The 17,986-nt window shown below is 39.7% G+C and overlaps 1 protein-coding gene across 1 annotated transcript in view; it reads right to left on the bottom strand.

Annotated features, from left to right (window-relative positions):
* FBXW10B (F-box and WD repeat domain containing 10B) overlaps positions 1-5,724 on the bottom strand; it is a 161,963-nt gene extending 156,239 nt beyond the window's left edge. Inside the window, 3 exon segments of the mRNA XM_053696877.1 lie at positions 5,132-5,237; positions 5,239-5,379; positions 5,381-5,724. Coding sequence (XP_053552852.1) covers positions 5,132-5,237; positions 5,239-5,379; positions 5,381-5,650 — 517 coding nt within the window. The 5' untranslated portion in view covers positions 5,651-5,724.
* Between the last annotated feature and the right edge of the window lie 12,262 nt (positions 5,725-17,986).

Genomic DNA, 17,986 nt, shown 5'->3' with positions numbered 1-17,986 from the left:
AAAAAAAAATAATATCTTTAAGCTAGACATTTTTTGAGGATTTGAAAGCTAAGTATGGTGTAACCTGGCAGTTAGGTGATACAGAGGATGCTATTAAAGGGACATAAAAAACCCAAATTATTTCTTTCATGATTCAGATAGAGAATGCAATTTCAAACAACATTCCACTTTACTTCTATTAACTAATTTGCTTCATTCTTTTGATATTCTTTGTTAAAGAAATAGCAGTGCACATGAGTAAGCAATCACACAAGGCATTTATTGTGTGGCCACCAATCAGGCATTTCTGAGCCTATTTATATATGCTTTTCAACAAAGGATATAAAGAGAATGAAGCAAATTAGATAAATAAAAGTAAATTGGATAGTTGTTTAAAATGGAATGCTCTTTTTAAATCGTGACAGAAAAAATATGGTTTTCATGTCCCTTTAAGCTCTATCAGCAAGGTAAAGATTCTTTTTCCAATCTATTCAATAGAATAGATAACATCTAGCTTCAACTCTTTAAACAAAGCAAGCCATATGATAACGTAGAGGAAATCTCAATTTAAATTAGACAATTACATTTATATAACCCCTTTGAAACTCTCTAAATAGTATAGGAATGACAATATAAAATGTTCTATATGTAGTAGTGTAAAAGCAGAACTGGATGGAGCTTGATGCCTCTGTTCCCGCGGCGAGACTTCAGGCTCCCGGAAGCAGCAGTTGTCTAAAGACCCGCTACTCCATAACTTGTCCGCCTGCCCTGAGGCTGTGGACATTATTCCGTCCGATCCTATACGATCGGGCTGATTTGGCACATTGGCCACGAATCTGCAGGGGGCGGCAGTGGCGTAGCGTGGGGGGGGGGGCCACAGGGGGCGGTTGCCCCGGGCGCAAAAATTCTGGGGGGGCGCAAAATGCTTGGCTCCCAGCCTCCCCAGTCCCCACCATCTCAAGACAGTAGACAGTCACAGTCCCACTCCCAGCGGCGCTACAGGGAGGCTAAAAAATCTGACAGGCGTCTGCGCCCAGCCATTCTGTCTCTCAAGTGAACTGTCTACTACTCTGAAGTCAAGACGTGCTGTGTAATGATTTAATTATCATAATTTTATGAGTGTAATCCTAGCCGACCCGTTACCTGCTGCTAGACTAGTGTTTATGCCCACTAGTTAGCACGGTCCACTCCCACTCCCAGCGCACATGTCAGGAGGGAGGAAAAAGTCAGAGCAGCAGAGCCAGAGTGGAGTCAGACTAGTACGCCGCGCCCGCAATGATAAGGTATGTAGTGTCACAGAAATTACCAAACTCATCACCGGGTCCGTATCAGATCAGACCACCAGTGCTACTGCCAGCCAGAATTATAATTAAATTATTATAGCCCCTGTTTTTGCCTGGGGCCCTGGGGAATAGGGATTGGAAATGGCAACGCACGCAAAATGCAGCTTAGCCTCTACCGTTACCCAGTGTCGTCGCAGGGCCAGCCCAGCCAAGTTCCAAAGGACCCAGAGTCACTCTGAGCCAGCCAGCCAAAATTCCAAAGGACCCAGAGTCTGAGCCAGCCAGCATGCCAGAGTGTGAGAGTGATCTATGCTGCTTTAAAGTGAAAGCTGGTTATTTTATTTCAAATTCATTTTTTAACCTGGGTAAAATAAAACATACAAGATGTAAATGATCTACATCTTGTATGTTTTTACCCAGGTTAAAAATGAATTTAAAAAAAATAACTGGGCTTTCACTTTAAAGCAGCATAGATCACTCTCACACTCTGGCATGCGGCTCAGATGTATTTAAAAATAAATGTTTAAATATTAAACCATAAAAAATGTAATTAGGTTATATAATGTACTTACTTTAATGTATATAATAAAGTAATGGCTGCCTGCCTGCAACCATATTGAATCCTAATTTTAAGGATGAATGTAGAGTTTAGAATTAATATATATTATATATATATATATATATATATATATATATATATATATATTATACTATATATGATATATATATTATATATATATATATATTAGTATATATTTTTGTTGTTAAAATAAAGCTTTGTTTGTTTTAAAACAAAACCTGTCTCCTAAGTTGTTGAGCTGTCTCCTATATTCAAAGCAAATTTGCCAATCCGGCTACTTCCACCCAGAAGAGACTCAGTCAGTGCTAATGGATTAGGGGGGCGCAATTCTCTTGGCCGTGCCCTGGGCGCTGAGAAGGCCACGCTACGCCACTGGGGGGCGGGCATTGCACAAGCAGTTCACAAGAACTGCTTGTGCAATGATAAATGCCAACATCATATGCTGTCGGCATTTATTGATGTGCGCAGACATGACAGGCTACGTTTTATCATGTCCGCTTTGCACTTTCATAAATTGGCCCCATTGTTCATTGCTCTGGTCCAGTCCTACAATTATGCAGTTCTGGAAAAAATCAATCATTGGGTTGGTAAAGATACTTAGTTATAATTATAAAATCAATTGAAATCATGTTTTCTTTCTTTGTAGAGAAACTCTGACCTTATATATGCAGTGATCGTACAGGGGTGTAGAGTTGATACTATTAAAATGGGAAGCTCTAAAGTAGCCTAGTATCACAGAATTTCGTAAAGGGGATGATTAATCAAATTATTCAGAAAAATATAATATTAAAATTACTCAGACAAAAACGTAAAAGTGTTTTTTTGTAAAGAAAGGTAATTGTATATTTTCCGCTGAATATACAGCCTTAAATTATACGCCCCTGAGAAAATCAGAATTAAAGAAACAGTTTAGTTAAAATTAAACTTTCATGATTCAGATAGGGCAGTAATTTTTTAAACAACTTTCCAATTTACTTTTACCCACAATTTAGCTTTTTCTCTTGGTATTCTTAGTTAAAGGCTAAACCTAGGAGGTTCATATGGTCAAAATGCATTCAGATTACAGGCGGTCTTCAAAGTCTAAGAAATTAGCATATGAACCTCCTAGGTTTAGTCTTTAACTAAGATACCAAGAGAACAAAAGCAAAATTGGTGATACAAGTACATTGGGAAGTTGTTTAAAATTACATGCCCTATTTATATCATGAAAGTTTTTGGGAACTTAACTGTCCCTTTAAAAAGAAACCACATAAAATAATATAAAAGTGGTAAAAAGGAAATACTATAATATGTCAGATCCTTTATTATCACAAGTTTAACCCCTGCAAAGAGGTTTAGGACATACTTAAAATGAACTATAGAGAATGCAATGCACTCTGACTGGGAGCTAGCTCAACACATCTGGAGAGCCAATGACAAGAGACAAATGTGTGTAGCCAGGGCCACCAGTCAGCAGCCAGCTCCCAGTAGAGCATTGTTGCTACTGAGCCCTCCTAGGTAGGATTTATATCAAAGGATACCAAGAGAATAAAGTAAAGTTAACAACAAAAGTAAAGTGAGAAGTCTCATAAAATTACATGATCTAACTAAACCACAAATGTTTAATTTTACTGTCCTTTTAATTATCTGATAAACTACTGCCAATGGCATATAGCAGCTTGTTCAATCAGACTCATTAAAGGAGCAACAAGTGCACTAATAAATACCTTTGCTTAAAGGAACATTAAACACTTTGAGATGGTAACTATAAAATATAATATTAAAATGATAAATCGGAATATATATAAAAAAAATCTGCAATATACTTTCATTATTTATTTTGTCCACTTTTCATGTAATTCTTTTCTGAAATTGTGAGCTTTTCAGCTCCTGTTAGAAATGGAAGTGCAGAACACTGTTATTTTCCACACAGCCATTGGCTGCACACTCTACTGACCTCTTTATAACTGTCCCTAATTGGCTAAAGCAGGAAGAAAGTAACCTAAGTTACAACATGGCAGCTCCAATTGTTTTATAGACACTAAAACTTTACACATATTTTGTCAATATCTAAACAACTAATGAAACTTTTAAAAAAAATCTATGTTATTCCCAGACTACTCTTTTCTCTGAATGCATCATTCTATCTAGCATTCATTTAGTGTTTTAAAGGGACAGTTCACCCAAAAACTTTCTCCCCTTTAATTATTGCCAATGATCCTTTTTACCTGCTAGAGTGTATTAAATTGGTTGCAGGTAGCTCCTTTACTCCTATTTCAGCATTTGAAATAGCTGATTTAGCTTGTGGTTTCCCAACCTATACTGAATGTTTTGATACTGGAGTATATTCTATTGAATAGCCTAAGTAAACACAGTCAGTAGAAGAGATTACACTCTCAGTGAGCTGCAGGATAGTTAAGTATAAAATGATCATTTTCCATTGTTCTCTCTATGTATTTAGCTTTGGTGTTCCAGACAATTAAAAGATAAGGAAGTAAGTCTATTTACACAAACTTAGAACATAATGAGATTTGATATCACCTTTAAGTTCAACCCATTGTAATAGGCTGTGGTTTCAAAGCACAAAATCAGCTACTTCATATACACAAATAAGCATGAAAATGCAATTTCTCAAATATGTTATACTCTGCAGTTGGTATAACAAGTCATTTAAAATACATTAATGGAAAACAATTTTACAGTGTACTGTCCCTTTAAATGTCCCTTTAATACCAAAACAGCTCAACTATTTGTAAGCACAAGATGTTTTCTCACTGATCTAGAAATCATACAAATGTTGTAGTGTATTTCATTATTGATGTTTTATTAACAAGGTATCTTCACAGAAACAATGAAATATAGAAAAATCACTGAAATCTTTGCTTGGCAATTTAGTTTGTAAATGGTAAATAAATTAACTCCTGGCTGCAGCTGCCTTCAGGGTCGATGAGTTAAAGGTATTAATGGGTCCTGGTGGCGCTACCAGAAGCAGGCCACCACTTTAAGGAAGATGGCATCTTTGGCATCTGTGTGTGTTTTTTGTATTCTGTATGTATCGGTTTTGCTTTATTGCGTTTATCATGTGAAATGGAGGGTTGGCATATTATCTTTTACTAACTGCAAATCTAAGTTTTAATCACAATTGCTTTTAGGTTTATTATTTTTAGCACATAAATCTCACAAGCCCTGTCCTGTGCACCAATCATGGCAGCGCCTACTGTCCCTTTATTAGTAAATATCACCCACACCTAATGTCACAGCGCACAGAATATGATGGTACTCTATAGATATATGATAGTAATAATAATACCTCGTCCTTTGCTGGAACTCAATCGCATCCCTTGAATAATCAGAACACGAATCAGATTGGCGACGTTGTGTAGAAGATGTTGGCTGCACATGTTTAGCAGCAGCAGGGGTGTAATTAGCCTTGGTCCAGTATGAGCCCTTTTTAAACCATTCCCAAGTGTCGCTCATAAACTTCAGCAACAGGTGTCTGCTGAGCGCCCTGTCCGAGCTGGCAATGCCATGGTCCTGTGCCAGGCTGGGGTTTATCCTGAGACCTACTGTAGATGAAGTCCTTGCCTAGGGTGGGCTGCAGGAGGTCCTCGGTGTAGACCAACAAGTCGATAGTAACTAATCTTCTGATAATTCCAAATAAGAACTTCCTCTGTGATGATTCCCCAGCGCGTAAAAACCATTCTTTTGTGAGAGCAACTTTGGCAGCCAAAGTACAAGTTTCACAGGTCTGGCAAAGGGTCACCATTGGCACTGGGCTCTCACACCGGAGATCAGGGGTGTGCTGGAGATGAAATACAGACACTGCCATGGCCAACACTTAATCTTCTTAATTCAACACATTGGTTTCTACTATTTTGTTCCCAAGCTGAGTGTGAGGCTTTGGTTTAGGTGAATCAGTGGTCCACAGCTCAGTCAGTGTCACAGATTCCTGGCAAGTTCTCTGTTTGCAGAACTCCTCAGTCTATTGTTCTGGCAACCAAGGAGACCCAGGGATTACTGTAATTACCCTAAAGCCTGCCCCCTCACTAATCAGGGTGTTGTAAATACTATAATACATTGGCTACCTGCGCATAGAGATGTCAACAGTAACCACATACTATGCCCATTCTTGTTCTGCTAGAGATTTGTATACAAACTGCAGCACACAAGAAATATACCTTTATGTTTTTATGTAAAACAGGGCAAGAAAAATGACATCCAGGTAAAAAAATCTAAACAAATGTAAAATGTACCCAGGATTTACCTAATGTATAGCAATATCTCTCAGCCCTATGTTACATGCAGTTTTGTTTAAAGGGACATTAACCATCTATTGTGCATTTTCCCCACGCTCCCTAGAGAAGCCAAACAGCAAAATTCCGTAACCTAGGTGTTCAAACTGCTGAAATTGCATAAACCAGCTATTTCATTTACAGCAATTGCAGGTTACAGAATTAGCTTTATGCCCCTCTCTAGGAGGATGACAATTCTTACACAAAAGTAAGATAGTGTTAAGATCTGTCCTTTTAATGTTCTCTAATTCTTGTATTCTTTTATAGACTTGCTGTTCTAGGGTACAAATAAGAAGGTACTATGATAGAAACCTACAAGTACAATGGATTTAAACTAGAACGTATAATGCAAATGCTATCGCTATAATATGTTCCAATGATTCATTTTACATGCCTGAAGTGTATTTATTAGTTTTACAATTAACTCCCTTTACCTTCTACTTTTGTCATATGATAATAGCTGTGTTTCCTGCTGCAACTTCCACCTATACTGAAAATGTTAATACTGCCAGTACCTTGCTAAAAAAGCTACGCAAACAAGAGGCCAAGGGGGAAAAACAGTAGGTGATGGAGAGAGATCAGCCCTATTTTAATCCCTTAAAGATCAACGATACCCCGATAATAGTGTTTTTTTTTAATGACAGATCAGTTTTTATAATCAGCTTTAAAGACAATAAATACATATCTGTTGCTTGCTTGTGTACAACGTGCCCTTTAATAAAACACCCAGAACAACACGGTTGTATGTAAATCTCAAAATTGAAGGGTAGTAGGGTCCGAAACACATTCTTTACAGAACTGGTGAATTGAACATGGGAATATACCTTCCAAGCAGAAGGTGATAGATACTGTGACGTGCATTCCTTGCTTATGCACACAGCTAAAGACCCGAATTCCCTTTCACGAACGAACCCATGAGCAATCTCAGAATGTGGTATTTTGCCTTTTCATCTTAAAGCATTATATATATAAACAGTCCAAGCAAAAGGCACTTACCAAAAAAAAAAACAAAAAAAAAAAAAAAAAAAACAACTTCTTTATTAATTCATCTCAAAGAAATCTAAGGTAAACAATAATATACACTCAGCAACCACTCTATAAGTCACACCTTGATAGTCCTGGGCTGGACCCATTTTGCCTTCACGAACCTGCCTTAATTCTTCATTGCATCAAATTCAACAAGGTGTTGGAAACCATTCCTGACGAGAGTTTGGTCCCTACTTCACATGATAGCATTACACAGTTGCTGCAGATTTGTCGGCTGCACATCATTATGCAAATCTCCCGTTCCCACCCACATCCCAATAGGTGCTCCTACTTGGATTGAGATCTGATGACTGTGGAGGCCATTGGAGTACAGTGATCTCATTGTCATGTTCAAGAAACCAATTTGAGATGATTGAGCTTTGTAACATGCAGCATTACCTGCTGGAAGTAGCATCAGAAGATAGAAAGGGATGGACATGGTCGAGCAACACATACTCAGGTAGGCCGTGGCATGTTAAACAATGCCTCAACATGGTACTAAGGGGCCCAAAGTGTGCCAAGAAATATTCCCCACACCATTACACCACCACCACCAGCTTAAACCGTTGATACAAGGCAGGAGGGATCCACTGCTTTACATGTTGTTTACGCCCCAAATTTTGACCCTACCATCTGAATTTCGCAGCTGAAATCGAGGACTCATCAGACCAGGCAACGTTTTCCAATCTTCCCATTGTCCAATTTTGGTGAGCATGTGCGAATTGTAGCCTAAGTTTCCTGTTCTTAGCTGACAGGAGTGGTACTCGGTGTGGTCCTTCTGCTGCTGTAGCCCATCTGCATCAAGGTTTGATGTGTTGTGCATTCAGAGATGGTATTCTCCATACCTTGGTTTGTAACAAGTGGTTATTTGAGTTACTGTTGCCTTTCATTGTTATCTTGAACCAGTCTGCCCATTCTCCTCTGACCTCTGACATCAACAAGACATTGTCATCTACACAACTGCCACTAACTGGATATTTTCTGTTTTTTCAGACCATTCTCTGTAAACCCTAGAGATGGTTGTGCGTGAAAATCCCAGTAGATCAGCAGTTTTTGAAATACCTGTCTGGCACCAACAACCATGCCACGTTCAAAGTCGCTTAAATCCCCTTTCTTCCCCATTTTGATGCTCTGTTTGAACTTCAGCAAGTCGTCTTCACCACGTCTAGATGTCTAAATGCATTGAGTTGCTGAGAGCGTGATTGGCTGATTAGCAATGTGTGTTACCAAGCAATTACCAAACAATTGAACAGGTGTACCTAATAAAGTGTATATTGTAATGTATTTTATGTATTTTTAATTGGATTATTTGTTGAATGATATGACAGAGAAGTGTCTCCTACAAGTGCTGTAATAAACAACCTCTTGGCTTTGCGTCACATTTCACTGTGACAATGTTTGGTAACAATATCCACAAAACTTTCCATTGCCTGAAGAATCTCTCTGTATTCTGATTACAACCTTTCAACTGGAACAAAAAACTGTTTCTCAACACTAAACTGATACAAGTAACTTGTACAGAGAACTACAATACAAACATTATCAGAATCCTGTAAAATATACACTGGCAATAACTGTGTCCAGCAAATATTTTACTGTACACTAAGGGCCCCATGTATGAAGCAGAGTAAGCTTCTCTAGAGGGCCCCTGAGGACCAGGTTTGCACAGTGAGTCTTCTTCATTAGACCACAGCTTCCTATACTCTGAAGTGCAAAGGAAAATCCTCCCAAGCTCGCTCGCTCAGGGTGACAGGCCTTTCTCTCACGCGATTGGTCACGCGATATAAGGGGTGGCCTTTACACACTCCCAATCCGCTGCCTGTATGCCGCGAAGGCGAGTGGACAACTTTTTAAGTTAAAAGGCTTGTTCGCTCAAAAAAGTGGGCCTAGAGAAGCTGTTAAAATTTTTGCAATTGAATTTCATAATTTATTTTGCCATCATTAAAGGGACAGGAAACCCAAAATATTTCTTGTATAATTCCGAGGGAGCAGCATTTTTAAACAACTTTACTTCAATTATAAATGTAGCTTCATTCTCTTGGTATCCATTGTTAAAGGACCAGCAAATGCACTACAGGGAGCTAACTGAACACATCAGGTGAGCCAATGACAAGAGGCATATATAAGCAGCCACCAATCAGCAGCTAACTCTCAGCTCCTGAGCCTACTGAGATATGCTTTTCAACAAAGGATACCAAGAGAATGAAACAAATTAAATAATAGAAATACAATGAAAAGTTGTTTTAAAATTGTGTGTTCTTCCTGAATCGTAAAATTATTATTTTTTATTTCATGTCCCTATTAATTGCCTGCCAATTTTAAGAAACAGCAAAGTCAAAAATAAACTTCTCATGATTCAGAAGAGAGCATAACATTTTTAACTTTACAATTTAATTCCTATTATCTATCTAATCTGCTTTGTTCTTTAGTATCTTTGGTTTAAAAGCATAGCTAGGCTAGGCTCAGGAGCACCAATGCACTACTGGGAGCTAGCTGCACGATTGGTGACTGTACATGTATGCTTCTTGTCATTTGTTCACCTGATGTGTTCAGCTAGCTCCCAGAAGTGTACTGCTATTTCTTTCACGCAAGGATAACAAGAGAATATTAAAGCAAGATTTTCTCATCTCTTTTTAAAATGTAACATATGATTTCCTATGATACAATATGGAAACCTATTATTGTAACTCAGTGAGACCAAACCACCAAAAAGATCTATAAACATGACATGAATAGGTTGGCATAGGATCGTGCCACACTGGTCCCACGGCTGTGCCAACCAAATAATAGATGTCCTCAAAAAGAAAATAATTCTGAGTAAGAGGTTTATGTAACAACTCCATAAGAAATTCAACAGGGGGTCCGAAATAATTCTCATCAGCCACCAAAAAGTGTCTAACAGCCTCCACGCTAGCATCATGAGGGAAGATGATATAGAGGCTGTTCACATCCAAGGTTACCATAGACAATGTTCAGGAAATGACATCTCTCCCATTGTTGTAATGACCACATCTTAAAATATATATATATATACTAGTCCTAAAGCCCGTCACACGGGCCATTTTTTGCAGTACAGTGGTCCCACCCTTTGCGCTCTCTCCCTCCCCCTCTCTTTTGCTCTCTCTCCTCCCCCCTCTCTTTTGGCTCTCTCTCTCCCCCTCTCTTTTAAGCTCTCTCTCTCCCCCTCTCTTTTGAGCTCTCTCTCCCCCCTCTCTTTTGCGCTCTCTCTCCCCCCTCTCATTTGAGCTCTCTCTCTCCCCCCTCTCTTTTGCGCTCTCTCTCTCCCCCTCTCTTTTGCGCTCTCTCTCTCCCCCCTCTCTTTTGCACTCTCTCTCTCCCCCCTCTCTTTTGCGCTCTCTCTCTCCCCCATCTCTTTTGCGCTCTCTCTCTCCCCCATCTCTTTTGTGCTCTCTCCCCCCTCTCTCTCTCCCCTCTCTTTTGCGCTCTCTCTCTCCCTCTCTCTTTTGCACTCTCTCTCTCCTCAATCTCTTTTGAGCTCTCGCTTTCCCCCCCTCTTTTGCGCTCTCTCTCTCTCCTCTCTCTTTTGCGCTCTCTCTCTCACCCATCTCTTTTGCACTCTCTCTCTCCCCATCTCTTTTGCGCTCTCCCCCCCTCTCTCCCCTCTCTTTTGCGCTCTCTCTTCCCCTCTCTTTTGCGCTCTCTCTCTCCCCCTCTCTTTAGTGCTCTCTCTCTCCCCTCTCTTTTGCGCTCTCTCTCCCCCTCTCTCTTTTGTGCTCCTCTCTCCCCCCTCTCTTTTGCGCTCTCTCTCCCCCCTCCCCTCTCTATCTCTCTCCCCTCTCTATCTCTCTCACCCCCTTCCCTCTCTTATCTCTCTCCCCTCTCATATCTCTCTCCCCCTCTCTATCTCTCCCCCTCTCTCTCTCCCCCCTCTCTCTCTCCCTCTCCCCCCTCTCTCCCTCCCCCCCTCTCTCTCCCCCCCCTCTCTCCCCCACCCTCCTCTTACCCCTCTATATATCTCCCCCTCTCTCTCCCCCCCTCTCTCTCTCTCCCCCCCTCCCCTCTCCCCCCTCTCTCTCTCTCCCCCGTCTCTCTCTCTCCCCTCTCTATTTTCTCTCCCCTCTCTATCTCTCCCCCACCCTCTCTATCTCTCCCCCCTCTCTATCTCTCCCCACTCTCTATCTCTCCCCCCCTCTCTATCTCTCTCCCCTCTCCTATCTCTCTCCCCCCTCTAATCTCTCTCCCCTCTCTATGCCACGCCCCCCTTCACGGCCATTCACGTCCGGTCACGCCCCCCCCCCCATGCTGGCCAGGCCTCCGCTTACGCCCGACCACGCCCACTTCTGCAGCAGATCAGCTAGGGACTCAAAGGCCAGGTGTTTTTGTCCTTGTGCTGTCTCTACTGCGCATGACACGCTTCGGACAAACCACACTTGGCCCTTTTATATTATAGGATATTGAGCCATATGCTGATACAGCAAACCTATAGCAGACACTATAGGGTGCACTGGTTTTTTTATGATCCTTTTTTTTTTTTCATGAATTTTTGGCACGGTATAGTCTATAGGGTACCCAGGAAGTTCAACACTTAAACATTTGAAAATTGACTCATCAAAAGTACAGCTCTGTATCTGTAGGGCCCTCCGCTACTGTGCTACAAAAGGCCCACCCTGTTCTCTTCTATACGCTATATCTTGATTGACCATATACCTCCATTGGACCGGGGGAGGAGATCAAAACAAAAGCACTCCACTAAGTGTGTACGCCCAGTGGATGTTTAGACCTGGGCACGATACAACTGGAGGGTTGAATACTACGCCTGATTTCAAGAGCCTTGTGTGATCCCATAGGGTAGTGCTACATACTTGGGGTATGACTTAGAGGTAGTGTGGCTACGTTGTCGTTTCATGTCTTCTTTCTCTCGTGCTGGAGGAAGGCCCGTTTTAACTTACGGCACAAAGGAGTGGTAGCATGTGCTTACTTCTCCTTTTTGTGGAAGCCTGGCCCCTAACACGTTTTGTTACCCGTTCTTGCACTAATTACCCAATTCATGGGCATCACAGATAATTTCTATTGTATACACCTCATTTATTATAGAGAAGGACGAACAGTCAATTTATTGTAATCTAGTAGCCTTGTAAGACTTAACTTATGTGGCACCACATATAGATTGATCTAATCCCTTTGGGCCTTCTAAATATCTATCATTTTGAGTACAGTTGCTGAATGTTCTTTACTATATGTATATTATTATGATCTCTACTATATGTATCACTTTGGTGTCTTTCCAGATTTGGGTCATTTATACATTCACTCACACTGTCTGATCGTATGTTCAGATAACTGGATACTTCACAGATTTGAGCTCAACATATATTCTATCTATATTTAAACGTGTGCTCTCTTATGGATATCCCTAATTAATACATATTGTCTGCACTGAGCCTTTAATAAAGGGCGATCCTATGATCAGATACCTTCTATTATTACATTTTCTAATATACAGGCCGTTACTTTCTAATGTGACATAGCGCTATCAATTAATGTCCTGCAACAACTCCCCACTATTTATTTTAGTTTTTTTTACTGTTTAAATTTTTTTGTTTTTATGACAAACTTAACAAATTAATTACCTGTTTTTACACATATCATCATTATGTATTATTTTCCCCTAAGCTGTGCCTACATTCTAGTACTAGTGAGTGTTGTTTAAAGAAACCATGACTACGGTTACCATGGCGACTTGTATACTCACATACACCAAGATCGGCCGCGTGTTCCATAACCTCCATGGCGATCTATATACACTTGCACATCAGGTCTGCCAGTTGGATTCACTAAATGACAAGTCTTTATATGTTGACACTAAGTTCATTTTTGTTCACTAAATAGTGTGTGCATTGAATTTTGGCTTTCAGATTCAATCAGTATTACTGCCGAAAACCGGAAGTGATGTATCACAACTTCCGGTTGCGGCTTTCACGGTGGAACGCAATCTGCGTTCCACACTCGAAGTTTTTGGCGCACTTTCAGAGAGGGCATAGGTTTGTGTTTGATGCTTTTTCACTATAAAAGGTGTGATTTATGTCTTTTGTATATGCTGATGAAGGGGTTGTGAACCCCGAAAACGTTCCCTAAATAAAAGGTTTTTGTGGAAGTCCCTGCGAGTGCATCTCTATCTCTACACATATATATATATATATATATATATATATATCATATATCTATATATCTATATATAATATATATATATATATATAGTATATATTATGTTTTTACAAAGCTTGTTGGTATAAAATTATGTTTCAGGAGCACCCGCTGCCTTTACTAAGATAGACAAAAAATGTTTAAATGTAATATTCACTTTTGTCCACAAGATGTCATCAGTATGCAGATCGTGCTTCTATTTATTGTAATAGGTGAGCAGTATATAAGGCCACACACCTGTGTATATCAAACATACATGACTAAGGGCCTAGTGCAGGCCCTGAAACCGTAGTACATTTTTCCTTGGACCCTGTGATGAAAGAATAAAGGTCTTTTTTTTTTTTAAAGAATTGGAGGTTGGAATCTACTGTTTGATTATTTGTGATGCAGGCCTAGAGAGTCTCTGATTCCCGTGACCCCTATAATACAGGTATGTTGTTTTCCACTTTTGAGAAGAAGAAAAAAAAATCCACAGAGGAAAGTCACAGGCTCCCAGCAGCAGAACTCATCATACAAAGATACAAAACGGGTTAGGGGTGACATTCCATGGTGGGACAACTGCCTCTCTTCCCTAACTTCCTTCCAACTTATTGTGCAATTGTGTATTAGCATTGGTTGTATGCAGGTAGGCAGGCTTAGTCAGGTCAGAGGACAGGTTAATAGGTTGATATGCTAATCGAGAAGGCATCATTGTATTTTCAGACCCAGGCAGCACAATATCTTGAGCCCGGCCCTGACACTCAGCTTATTTTGTGTCACATGGGCTTGTTTTTGACCTGCAAGTCACATGACATGCTCAGCAAATCCTAATGATCACTGAGTGAGCTGACATATTAATTAATATGCTAAGGCTCATTAGGTAGAACCAGGGATTAGACAGTTCCAATCCAAGCCTCCTCCTGCTTTTTTAATAGGCGGTTCTGGGGCGCAAGAAAAATCAGCAGCAGAGGAATCTCAAAGTAAGGATTTTATTTATTTAGAAAATATATTTTATTTATTTAATTGCATAATGATTAATAGTAATACAAATAAAACAGTATTATATGTTTAAAAGGTACAATTAATTATAAAGTTTACTTTACAATTCGCCATTCATATTGATCTAATTTGATTTTATGCTTTCTCACATTTCTCCTGAACAACTGAACTATATATTCTAATTGTTAGATGAGTATTTGGGCGGTTCAAAGTTTTATACATATACATAATTTTTATATATATATATATATACACTTTTGAGCACTTCCCAGTCAAACACCTTGACATCTACCTTAATCCCTTTTTATACATCAATATTAAACTTGTATATTACATTAAATATGTCTATATCTGAGTGTAACATTTTTTAATATGTCTTAACATTTGTCTTGTGAAACTTTAATCCTAGCCCCTAACACTTTACTTCTAGCGCTATTACAAATTTAATCTTGTAATCTGAGCAATATTTAGCAAGGTCATGAACTCCATTGAGAGTATATGGCTCGCTAAAGGATGTCTGCCGCGCTAAACTTTCTCTGGTTATTCTGTCTTTACCATGGACTTGTAATATCATTTGCTTGCTCATTTTAGCGCGGTCCAGCGATATTAATATGCATCATGCTCTATCAATATAGCTCTGGGCCTATATGTGTAGATCGTATAATCTCCCCTTCACGGTTTATTTCTGCTGGGTTTCCCTCCTGTATACTCCCCTAGTCTACAAAGTGAGTAACGCCTTTGCTCTGTTCAGTGTTCCTGTCTTTGTATCACACACATAGGGCTATATTACAGTATTTACGCTAACAGTTGCGCACAAGCGATAAGGCATTTATCGTTGTATGCAAGTTACCAGTAAATGTATTCGCTCCAACGCAATTGAATTTAACCCGCGCCGGGTTAGTGTGACTTCAGAGCTCTCGTAACCTTTACTCTCAAATAAAAAATTACACAAAATACATCATAAATACATCTAACGGGAATTCAGCCAAAATTAAATCGAGTTAGTCTTGAGAAAGGCCTTTTATAGAGGCCGAAACGCGTTTGACAAACTTGGTGAGCATTATTTCATATCTTTTCATATGTGTAAACGTTATTGCTCTATGTTGTTGTTTTTTTAAATTACAGGGATAATTGAAGTTTACATTGCAAAGATCAAGTAAAGTCATCTAGCACACAAAAGTCCATTACCATCACTCATATGGAGAAAATTCAATAAGGAGGATCATTCACTAATATATTTTTCTTACCAAATACCACTTGGATTTCAATCTCATTTTTATCACTTATATTTTTACTATTTTTACACTTTCACACAATTTTACACATTTATTGCACTTCACCCACTAGTGTTAGGGGGATCCCCCGTTCATATTACACTTTTATATATACACTTGGATTATTTCAATTGGATTTTATATATATTATTTTTCACTTGATTTTTCATCACTGTTTTTTCCACTGGATTTCTGGACTCATTAGCTACAACTAAGAATTGTACCACAATTCCTTTGGACAATTTTCTAAAAAATTCTTTTTGTTCTTCTTAAGAGATCATTTAATGTGATCCTTATTTTGTGTATCCCCGTAAGTGGTGATATTAATCTGTGGAATATTGTATTTTTATTGCATTTTTATTATATTTTTATTGTATTTTTTACTGTATTTTTATTGTATTTTCCACTGACCCGATTATGTACCTTTTAACTACATGTTCACTGCATCTCATTTTCGTATATGTTACATGGATCATGGTTTTTAATATATGTTCAAATAAATGTTTTTGACTGTTATTCACTTTTTTTGTTAGAATCTTCCTTTGCCCCCTAGTTGGCGCTCTCGGATTGTATAGTTAATTATTCAAAAATAAAATCCATATAGATAAATTTAAGCTTTGAATAGAAGCATTTTTCCAATATTTATGCATTAGCAAAAATGCCTTCTAATAATGTATTTAAGTATGCACCGTGCACCAGCATTTTAAACACAACACTTGCTCAGAGAGCCTAAAGTGCTTTTACATCTGGTAATGACTTACGGCTAGATTTAGAGTTTTGCAGCCAAAGGGGTGCGTTAGCTACGCGTGTTTTTTTTCCCCCCGCACCTTTTAAATACCGTGGTATTTAGAGTTCTCTGAAGGGCTGCGTTAGGCTCCAAAAAGGGAGCGTTGAGGCACTATTTACAGCCACTTCAACTCTCAATACCAGCGGTGCTTATGGACGCGGCCAGCCTTCAAAAACGTGCTCGTGCACGATTCCCCCATAGGAACAATGGGGCAGTTTTGAGCTGAAAAAAACCTAACACCTGCAAAAAAGCAGCGTTCAGCTCCTAACGCAGCCCCATTGTTTCTATGGGGAAACACTTCCTACGTCCTGCACCTAACACTCTAACATGTACCCCGAGTCCTAAACACCCCTAACCTTACACTTATTAACCCTCTAATTTGCCGCCCCCCGCTATCGCTGACCCCTGAATATTATTATTAACCCCTAATCTGCCGCTCGTACACCGCCGCCAACCTACATTATACCTATGTGCCCCTAACACCGCCGACCCCTATATTATATTTATTAACCCCTAATCTGCCCCCCCCCCCCCCAATGTCGCCGCGACCTACCTACACTTATTAACCCCTAATCTGCAGACCGGACCTCGCCGCTACTCTAATAAATGTATTAACCCCTAAACCGCCTCACTCCCGCCTCAACAACCCTATAACAACTATTATTAACCCCTAATCTGCCCTCCCTAACATCGCCGACACCTAACTTCAAGTATTAACCCCTAATCTGCCGACCGGACCTCACCGCTACTCTAATAAATGTATTAACCCCTAAAGTCTAACCCTAACCCTAACACCCCCCCTAAGTTAAATATAATTTAAATCTAACGATCGGAACAGCCAATAGAATGCTTGCTCAATCTGATTGGCTGATTGGATCAGCCAATCAGATTGAACTTGAATCTGATTGGCTGATTCAATCAAGCCAATCAGATTTTTCCTACCTTAATTCCGATTGGCTGATAGAATCCTATCAGCCAATCAGAATTTGAGGGACGCCATCTTGGATGACATCCCTTAAAGGAACCTTCATTCGTCGGGAGTCGCCAGAAGAAGAGGATGGATCCGCGTCGGCTGCTTCAAGATGGTCCCGCTCCCCGCCGGATGGATGAAGATAGAAGATGCCGCCTGGATGAAGATGTCTGCAGGTCCGGATGTCCTCTTCTTGCCGGATAGGATGAAGACTTCGGAGCCTCTTCTGGACCCTCTTCTTGCCGGATAGGAGGAAGACTTCGGATCCTCTTCTGGACGGATCGGTGATACCCGGCGTGGTGAAGATAAGGTAGGGAGATCTTCAGGGGCTTAGTGTTAAGTTTATTTAAGGGGGGTTTGGGTAGATTAGGGGTATGTGGGTGGTGGGTTGTAATGTTGGGGGGTATTGTATGTTTTTTTTAAATGCAAAAGAGCTGTTTACTTTGGGGCATGCCCCGCAAAAGGCCCTTTTAAGGGCTGGTAAGGCAAAAGAGCTGTTTACTTTTTATTTTAGAATAGGGTAGGGCATTTTTTTATTTTGGGGGGCTTTGTTATTTTTTTAGGGGGCTTAGAGTAGGTGTAATTAGTTTAAAATGCTTGTAATCTTGTTTTATTTTTTGTAATTTAGTGTTTGTTTGTTTTTGTACTTTAGTTTAGTTGATTTAATTGTAGA

This window comes from Bombina bombina, chromosome 1 (assembly GCF_027579735.1).
Source record: "Bombina bombina isolate aBomBom1 chromosome 1, aBomBom1.pri, whole genome shotgun sequence".
Classification (NCBI taxonomy): domain Eukaryota; kingdom Metazoa; phylum Chordata; class Amphibia; order Anura; family Bombinatoridae; genus Bombina; species Bombina bombina.
This window is presented reverse-complemented; position numbering and strand designations above follow the sequence as displayed.